The sequence below is a fragment of the Helianthus annuus genome, chromosome 9, assembly GCF_002127325.2.
Source record: "Helianthus annuus cultivar XRQ/B chromosome 9, HanXRQr2.0-SUNRISE, whole genome shotgun sequence".
In the NCBI taxonomy this organism is placed as follows: domain Eukaryota; kingdom Viridiplantae; phylum Streptophyta; class Magnoliopsida; order Asterales; family Asteraceae; genus Helianthus; species Helianthus annuus.
Genome location: NC_035441.2, coordinates 170,235,760 through 170,244,710, shown reverse-complemented (window position 1 = coordinate 170,244,710; position 8,951 = coordinate 170,235,760). Strand labels below are relative to the sequence as shown.

Sequence of the window (8,951 nt, the reverse complement as noted above, 5' to 3'; positions counted from 1 at the left end):
CATGTCATTTTTAAAAAGTAAAAACCTATTTTTGCTTGCCTTTTTGTTACCCACAAAAACTATACAACCTTGTGATTGATCCACTTAATTAACCTCATTAAAAATTACAACTAGATAAACCATGATTCCTTAATCATATAAAAAAAATCCATATCCATTAACTATCATTATTTTCATTATTTTATTATATTATATACTCAAAAATACAAAAACAAATATACAAGCAAAAGAGGCACGATTTACAACGGACAAAAGCCTTCACTTTCTTCCTTCATTCCTCAGTCAACGACCCCTTCTCTCTCTCACACACAGTAAACTGTGTGTGCCACATTACCATTTATTGTTCTTCACCTTTCTTGTTCAGCGTATGGTGCTTCCATTAATGCATCAGCTCACTTAGATTGCATTGGGTCTTTTTGCACCTGAATTGTACAGAGAATTTTTACAAACTTATTATTATACTTGTATGATGTTTTTAGCATCACCACTCAGTTGAAATCATGAAGATGTTGCTTCAACTTTCTTTCCTGTTGCTGTTAGTTAACTCGGTGTTGACTCAGGCGCCACTGAGTTCGTTAGAACGGACCGCGTTGTTCGATCTGCGAGCTTCGTTAGGGATCAGAGCTGTTTACTGGCCGAGAAAATCCGACCCGTGTGTGAACTGGACCGGGGTTGAGTGCCAAAATGGGCGGGTTATTGGGGTCAATTTGTCCGGTTTGAAGCGAACTCGGGTCGGGCGTCGTAACCCTAGGTTTGATGTTGATGGTTTGGTGAATTGTAGCGAGTTAATTTCGTTTAATTCTTCTGGGTTTGCTCTTCCGGGGGTGATCCCTGATTGGTTTGGGCGAAATCTTAGTGCACTCCAGGTGCTCGACCTAAGGTCTAGCTCAGTTTTGGGTCCAATTCCTCAGTCAATTGGGTTGTTGAATCAGCTTAAAAGGTTGCTTCTTTCGGGTAATTCGCTTACTGGGATTATTCCAGATTCTTTTAGGCAGCTTGGTATGTTGTCAGATTTGGATCTTTCTCATAATATGTTAACAGGGTCAATACCTAGCTCGATTTCAGCTCTTGGAAATGTTGAAAGTATTGATTTGTCTTCCAATTTCTTATCTGGGTCGATTCCGGATGAGTTTGGTTTGCTTTCGAGTTTGGGTTACTTGAATCTTTCTAACAATAGTCTTTCTGGTTCTGTGCCTGCACAGCTGGCAAACCTTTCTCAGTTGGTTGACCTTGATCTTGGGTCCAATTCATTGGCTGGATTGTTACCAACCGAGCTAGGACGGTTAACAAGGTTAAGGAGATTGGTTATTCGAAATAACGATTTGGGTGGTAGTTTTTCGGGCAATTTGATAGTAAACATGTCGGCTATCGTATTACTTGATGTATCTAGCAACAACTTTACTGGCAATCTTCCGGATATCCCAACGTTCTCTAATGCGTCTTCTCGTGTCACATTAAACTTCTCGAACAATATGTTCTATGGAAGCTTGAATTCCAATATCTCAACTGTTGATTCTTTTGATCTATCTAACAACTATCTTCAAGGTTTAGATGTCCGTACTGGAGATACGACTTTATTATCCGGAAACTGTTTTCTTCGGCTCCCGGGTCAAAGGAGTTTAGAAGATTGCAGGACGTTTTACGCTCTGAACGGTGTTCCGTTTGATGGAGATCCCATATCTCCAGTGCAACCTCCAGGCTCGAAAACGAAAAGCAACCGTTTGAAATATGTTTTGGCGGGAGTTTTCGGTGGACTTGGTGTCGTTATAATTGTAGTTATACTATCAGTTTTGATACTGAAAACATGTAATAGGAGAAGTGTAAGCCAAAGAAGTGCAAATGTAGAACCTGTTCAAGAAGAAGGAAACGCAAAGGATAAAAGTTCAGCGGTTGATATATTAACCTTAGCGAACTCGTTTAGATACGAGCAAATGCTACAAGCGACAAGTGGTTTTAGTGATACAAACCTAATAAAGCACGGTCACAGTGGAGACATTTTTTCAGGGACGTTAGAAGACGGGTTTAACGTAGTTATTAAAAGAATCGATATGCGTTCTTCAAGAAAAGATTGTTACATGACGGAATTGGAGTTGTACAGTAAGGGTATGCACACCAGATTGGTACCTCTTTTGGGACATTGTTTAGAACATGAAACCGAAAAGCTGTTGGTGTACAAGTACATGCCGAATGGAGATCTTTCAAAGTCTTTGTATAGGCCCACCAGTTTGGAAGACGGTGGTTTACAGTCGTTGGATTGGATCACGAGATTAAAGATCGCTACGGGGGCTGCTGAAGGGTTAGCGTACTTGCACCATGAATGTGATCCTCCTCTTGTTCATAGGTAATTAACAACTTGATTTTCTGTATTTAATGCAAGTTACGGTTTTGATGACTCTGGGACATTTATTTATTTATTTATTTTATCTTTGATTTACAGAGATATCCGAGCAAGCAGTATCCTACTCGATGATAAATATGATGTACGGCTAGGAAGCCTGAGTGAAGTGTGCGCTCAAGGAGTCGATACCAACCAGAATGTTATTACCAGGCTGCTACGGATATCTTCGTAAGTATTGTTTCTGCAGTTTTGTTAAATTTGCAATGTTTAAACCAAATCAGATACGTTCTGTTATTAGTTTTGGAGTAAATGCCAAAATCGTCCCTGAGGTTTAGTCATTTTTGTTTGTTCTATCCAAAATGATTTTTTTGTGCATTTGAGTCCTTCAGGTTTGCGTTTTATTGCCATTTTCCTCCTTGAGTTTGGCAAAGTATTGCGACTTTCGTCCCTCGAAATTTGGCCCTCATGGATGAAAATGGCAAGATTTCAAACTTTTTGGATGAAAATGGCACCTCAGGGACGAAAGTCGCAAAAGTAGTCAAACCTCAGGGAGGGACGAAAATGGCATTTTACTCTTACTTTTGTGTTACCTGAGGTTTAAGTAAAGGTAGAAATTTTGACTCATTTACTTCTAAATGGGTCGATTTGGGTTGTATTTGATCTCAAATAAAAAAATGTTCCGAGACAAATTTTAATGCATGCAACCTTTTAAATTGTTTTTATTTAAAGAGAGTTGGATTACCATTCTAGATATTTTGTATTTTTGTAACTATAAATTTATAATTAACCTTTATTTTGAAATTTTTACCAGCCTAGTATATTGTAGTATATTGTCTTATTACACTTTTTTCTTATGATTATTATTAGCACTATCATTTATCATACACCATACTCAATCTCATACCGTTTTCTTCTTCTTCATGAATGTGCAGGAACTCTGAATCAACTACTTCTGGTACGTGAACATCTTTATAACATCGTTACTTTTGTAAACACGCTAACTTTTTAGCCACTAAAATAAAACAAAAGATTATCAAGACTTACATATCTTATTATATTTTGGAATAAACAGGGTCAGTGCCTCCTATATGTGCATATGATGTATACTGTTTCGGAAAAGTTTTGCTTGAGCTGGTAACGGGCAAATTAGGAATCAGCAATCCAGAAGATTCATCCACAAAAGAATGGGTTGACCAAACATTGACTTCCATTAACAACTATGACAAAGAAATGGTGTCCAAGATTGTCGACCCATCTCTAGTTTTAGACGAAGACTTGTTGGATGAGGTGTGGGCTGTAGCCATAGTGGCTAAGTCTTGCCTGAACCCAAAGCCCGCCAAACGCCCTCAAATGGCTCATATTTTGAAAGCATTAGAAACCCCTTTCCGGGTTGTACGGGAAGAAGACTTCAGTTCGGGTAGATTAAGAAACAATTCATCAAGACGGTCATGGAGTGCTGCTTTGTTTGGTAGCTGGAGGCAGAGTTTTTCGGGTAGCACAAATAGTCAAAATCATAGTCAAACGATGAAAGATGGTAATGGGGGTCAAAAGCAACCTATGAGAGATAACTCTCAGGGAAGTGGTGCAAATGATAGAAGATTTTCAAGTGAGATTTTCCCAGAACCTATAGATAGCAATGATGTGGAAAGACAAGACGAAGCTAGATGATGTAACACCGTTAAAATGGAGTTGAAACATCAACTAAATGCATCATGTTTTCAGGTTTTAGGGGGACGGATCAGCACGGTGGGGTGGGATAAGAATTTATTTAAAAAAATTGGTTTGAAGCCAAATTCTTTTATTGTTCTGTGATTGTATGGTTTCAAAAGCATGTATTTCTTGTTTGTGTGCTTGTTATGGATCCAGATCCATTTGAAGGTGAGTGTAAATTGCAAAGAGTGAAGCTCTGTTGACATATGCTATTGTTGTGATGTAGCCAGAACTGACCGCGAATTGTGTTTAAAGTCAACCATTCAATTCAATACACTGTTTTATCATCATCTAGCTACAATATTGTGACATTATTGAATTCTAAGTAGTAACAAGATTCACACAAGCATAGTGTTTAAGGCCAACCATTCAAATTCAATACACTGTTTTATCATCATCTCAGTGTCTACACTTGGTTTCAATATTGTGGCATAACCGAATTCTTACTAACGAGCTGAAGCTAACTAGTTGTAACATGTGCTAATAGCTTCAAGCCTTTCAACTTGTGCGACCCATTTAAACCAAACCCTTGGTACTTTTGTCGCACAATATCATCATCATCTACACAGGACCAAGTTAGTCCTCTAGCCGAGCTTCCGACCCACATAAACCTCTCTGAAAAAGGATTCACCAGACTCTTGTGAAATTCTTCTGCTGCTTCACACATAATCCCCTGTAAAAATGAGAACACAGATGTCACGAATTTATTTAAAAAAACAGTTTAAATAAAAAAAAAAAAAAAGCAACTAAAATAGTGGTGGGATGTACTTCTGCCATGGCTTTGATTTTCAGTGTGAGGTTATCACTAAGAATGATGATCTTTTGATCTGAATCTTCTTCACGTAAACGGAGGGCAATTTCAAGAACTGTTGATGGACGGCGAACAGTTTCATCATCATCATCATCCATGTGAATCCACTGACTTGTATTCATCATACATTCGTCAATCCATTCCAATGCTAGAGAAGCCTTTTTTGAGCTTCTATTGAAGAAATAATCTTGGCTCTCTATGTCCATTAGCTCTCTTACAACTAATGAGATAATATTAATAAAAAGAAAAAGAAAGTAGTCAGATATAACTACAGCTTAAAGATCATTAAATTTTAGCTTAATTAACAGAGAGTAGGACTTATTACCAGTTCTGGTTAAGAACAACCGAGTCCCTTTGATGTCTTCTAGAAGTTTCAAGTACTTCAAAGACTTGTGGTCAAGAAGACTGTTAGTGTCCACCACCATTGTCCATCTTTTCTTAGCCAAGCTCTAAACAAGAATATCATGAAATTTCTCAGTTTAATTTCATAAATTTAGGTGAAGAGTGAAAACTAACCATCTACTTCAAACGAAAAAATATCAAACTTACTTGAGATGAATTAACGACATTTTCAACAGTTCGAGGGTAGTTCATGGAGTTACACCTTCCTTCCATTATCATTTGTACGGATTTACTCTCTTTTTCTGAAGTAATAGCCAAAACTTCTTCAGAATCCACAAACGCATCAGCCTCTTGTTCTCTACACAGCCCTTCATCCATAGCAAACAGATTTTGTGAAAAGCCAAGAATGTCTTTTTCCTCATAGACAATAGGATTAACCGGTTTCTTTGACAAAGATTTCCCAGAACAAGCATTGGGATTTTTGTTCTCTTTATCTGGGGTATAGAACTCCATTTCTCTTCCATGTAAACTATCCAAAAGTTTCATTGAAGCCGACAATTTCTGGGCGGACATCGGATTCATATGGATTTCTTGGGCTTTTGATATGTCTGGAGTGTGAGTTTTATCATCTGAACCATTGTTAATTTTCTGCTGATTTTCATTGTCAATGTCAGTTTCATTGCCTCTTGCTATGTTTTGATTTGAAGCATCTTTTTCATGTGTTTCAATAGCATTAAAAAGATCAATAGAAACCGGGTCATCCTTTATAGTCGCATGACTGGTCTGACCGATATCATTGCTCAGATTGTCGCTCAAACAATTCAACTTATCTTCTGATTTGTTTAAGTAGTCCGACATCTCTGTAACAGATATATCTTCTGAAACACAAACAGTGGTGAAGAGTTCACCATTTCCACTGCCTGTTTTCCAAGGACTTGATTGTTCTACCTCAGTATCATCACATGAAGGTATTGAGCTGTTCGGCATCAACTGATCCATTGAATCGTTTAGGATGTCAGAACACTGTGTAGTAGATGTAGTTTCTGACACAACAAGTGGAGCTTGGATAGAAACAGTAGTAAAGATGTCATTGATTTCACTGCCAGATGTCAATGGGCTTGATGTCTTCGAGGGCGAATAGTGAATCGTGTTGGATGTTGACAAATCCAAACACTCCAAATCATCAACTAATAGATACTCCTCATGCTTCCTTGGACTTGATAGTTCTAACTCAGCATCATCACATGAAGATTCTGAGCAGTTTGGCATCAACTGATTCTGCGAATCGTTTAGGCTATCAGATACCTGTGTTGCAGATGTAGTTTCTGATACAACAAGTGGAGCTTGGATAGAAACAGTAGCAAAGATGTCATTGGTTTCATTGCAAGATGTCAATGGGTTCAACATCTTCAAGGGCGAATTGCTAATCGTGTTAGATGTTGATGATTCCAAACACTCCAAATCATCAACTAATGAATACTCTTCGTGTTTCCATGCGCTTACTTGTTTTATCTCAGCATCATCAAACGGAGGTGTTGAGCAGTTCAGCATCAACTGATCCTCTGAATCATTTAGGCTGTCAGAAACCTGTGTTGCAGATGTAGTTTCCGACACAACAAGTGGAGCTTGGATAGAAACACAACCAAAGATATCATTGTTTTCATTGCAAGATGCCAATGGGTTCAATGTCTTCAAGGGTGAATTGTTAATCGTGTTGGATGTTGGCAAATTTGAACACTCCAAATCATCAACTAATGGATGCTCCTCATGTTTCATTCGACTTGATTGTTCTACCTCAGCATCATCACATGAAGTTTTTGGGCAGTTCTTCATCAACTGATCCTCTGATTCGTTTAGGCCGCCAGAAACCTGTGTTGCAGATGTAGTTTCTGACACAACAACTGGAGACTGGATAGAAACAGTAGCAAAGATGTCATTGATTTCATTGTCAGACGTCAATGGGTTAGATGTTTTCACAGGCGAAACGTGAATCGTGTTGGATGTTGACAAACCCAAACACTCCAGATCATCAACTAATGAATACTCTTCATGTTCTACCTCAGGATCATCACAAGAAAATTTTGAGAAGTTCGTCATCAACTGATCCTCTGAATCGTTTAGGTTGTCAGAAACCTGTGTAGCAGATGTAGTTTCTGACACAAGTGGAGCCTGGATTGAAACAGTAGCAAAGATGTCATCATTTTCATTGCTAGATGTCGATGAATTCAATGTCTTCGAGGGGGAATCGTGAACCGTGTTGGATGATAACACCTCCGAACCCTCCAAATCGTCATTTGATGAGTACTCTTCATGTTTCTCTTCCTACATAAATCAAGAAAACAAAAGGCAAAAGAACAAACATTAAGAGGCATTTCATCGAACATCTTTAAGACACACTCAATTACGCATCATAAACATAACTTTACACAAATGTACAACACAAAAGAACAATACTCACAACCACTTGATTCATTTCTTCTTCTTCTCGTCCTTCTTTGATCGTATAGACCGCAGGCACGAACGATTCACCAACATCATACGCTCGACTACATGGAACCCAATGCAGCTCATAAACCCTACTCGAAGCACCAATCTTAACCTTATCCCCCTCTTTAAGCACCACATTAACCCCCGGTTCAATCCTCTTCCCCGAAACCCATGTCCCGTGAACTACACCATTAACAAAACAGATTAAACACTATATAATCAATCAATTTCAATTCCCCCAAATTAACAATACTCAAACATAACCTAACCTATACCTATCACAATAGACACAACATACACAATTAAAACTATGTTATCAACAGATAAAGGCGTGTTTATCGAATTTTACCGGATGATAGATCAACGACCGAAATCATATGTGCAGACGGATTCGAGTGGATACGCAGATGGTATCGGCTGATGCTCGGGTGCTCAAGAGTGATGTGGCACTCTGGATGCCGTCCAACAAGCAAGATCTCTTCATCAGATTCTGGATTTTGTGAAGATTTACCGACGGTAGACTGTTTGCTTAAGAGAAATATGTTCTTGAGAATGGAACCGTTCTTTATTACAGTGAATTGCGGTATCTTGTTCATGATTTGCTGCCCGCCATTGTTGTCCGCCATTGTTGTGAGCTTGAAATCAGAGAAGTGTGTGAAATGGAGATGAAATTTGGTATTTAGGGTTTACGTTACGTTTGAAATTTGGGAGTGGTTTTGAAACGGTAGAATGAGAACTGAGAATGGTCGTTTGGAGGGTTTTGAAATTCAAATTACAAACGGATACAATATTATTTGTTGTTGGTTGTTAAGTTTTATTTTAGTAGTTAAGTTTATAATCTTGAATCTTGATATTTTGTGTTAAGATCATGAATATGTACCCATAAAATTTTGTCTTAATTATTCGTCTATTCAAGTTTATAATTTTTTACTATAAATTTTAAAGTTATATTGTTAGTTAAACTATAAATTATATGTTTTTTGTATTGAGGTTTTATATGAGTTCCATCATAGCACCAAGGGTCAAAGGTTGGAAACAAATTAGCTTAGTTGAATCGATTAACTAAACGTCTAACTAATAATAATATTCATAGCACCAAGTGAAAGTTAATAATCCCTCATCTACAACTTTTTTTTTGTGACGAGTCAAACATCACCCACCTTAAAATTTGTAGTTGTGTAACAAATTTAGTTGTTGTCATGTTCACACGGAGCATTTTACAAATATTAAGGAGAAAGGAAAAATGAAAGAAAATAATGTTTT

General features: G+C 37.8%; 2 protein-coding genes across 4 annotated transcripts; one reads left to right on the top strand and one right to left on the bottom strand.

Moving 5' to 3' along the window:
- Nucleotides 1–246: 246 nt before the first annotated feature.
- LOC110879542 (probable LRR receptor-like serine/threonine-protein kinase At2g16250) lies at nucleotides 247–4,335 on the top strand. Its single transcript, XM_022128014.2, has 4 exons — nucleotides 247–2,341; nucleotides 2,438–2,566; nucleotides 3,271–3,293; nucleotides 3,411–4,335. The coding sequence occupies exons 1-4, from the start codon at nucleotides 501–503 to the stop codon at nucleotides 4,004–4,006; spliced, it is 2,589 nt and encodes an 862-aa protein (XP_021983706.1). The 5' UTR covers nucleotides 247–500; the 3' UTR covers nucleotides 4,007–4,335.
- A 64-nt stretch (nucleotides 4,336–4,399) lies between these two features.
- On the bottom strand, nucleotides 4,400–8,467 carry LOC110879541 (FHA domain-containing protein PS1). Of its 3 annotated transcripts, XM_022128013.2 has the most exons (7): nucleotides 8,038–8,467; nucleotides 7,660–7,871; nucleotides 5,537–7,523; nucleotides 5,409–5,473; nucleotides 5,185–5,308; nucleotides 4,817–5,079; nucleotides 4,403–4,721 (listed from the first exon to the last, which is right to left on the bottom strand). In XM_022128013.2, the coding sequence occupies exons 1-7, from the start codon at nucleotides 8,312–8,314 to the stop codon at nucleotides 4,509–4,511; spliced, it is 3,141 nt and encodes a 1,046-aa protein (XP_021983705.1). In that variant the 5' UTR covers nucleotides 8,315–8,467; the 3' UTR covers nucleotides 4,403–4,508. The 3 variants fall into 3 exon arrangements, with proteins under 3 accessions (XP_021983704.1, XP_035833749.1, XP_021983705.1); XM_022128012.2 differs by having other exon boundaries at nucleotides 4,400–4,721; nucleotides 5,409–7,523; XM_035977856.1 differs by having other exon boundaries at nucleotides 4,400–4,721; nucleotides 5,409–7,523; nucleotides 7,666–7,871.
- Nucleotides 8,468–8,951: the final 484 nt, after the last annotated feature.

Excerpts from the sequence above, each read along its gene's own strand:
- LOC110879542 (XM_022128014.2), top strand. The coding sequence starts at position 501 with ATGAAGATGTTGCTTCAACTTTCTTTCCTGTTGCTGTTAGTTAACTCG. Across the intron at positions 2,567-3,270 it reads AGGCTGCTACGGATATCTTC|GAACTCTGAATCAACTACTT; the intron begins GTAAGTATTGTT and ends ATGAATGTGCAG. Across the intron at positions 3,294-3,410 it reads CTCTGAATCAACTACTTCTG|GGTCAGTGCCTCCTATATGT; the intron begins GTACGTGAACAT and ends TGGAATAAACAG.
- LOC110879541 (XM_022128012.2), bottom strand. The coding sequence starts at position 8,314 with ATGGCGGACAACAATGGCGGGCAGCAAATCATGAACAAGATACCGCAA. Across the intron at positions 5,080-5,184 it reads GTTGTTCTTAACCAGAACTG|TTGTAAGAGAGCTAATGGAC; the intron begins GTAATAAGTCCT and ends TTATCTCATTAG. Across the intron at positions 4,722-4,816 it reads AAATCAAAGCCATGGCAGAA|GGGATTATGTGTGAAGCAGC; the intron begins GTACATCCCACC and ends TCATTTTTACAG.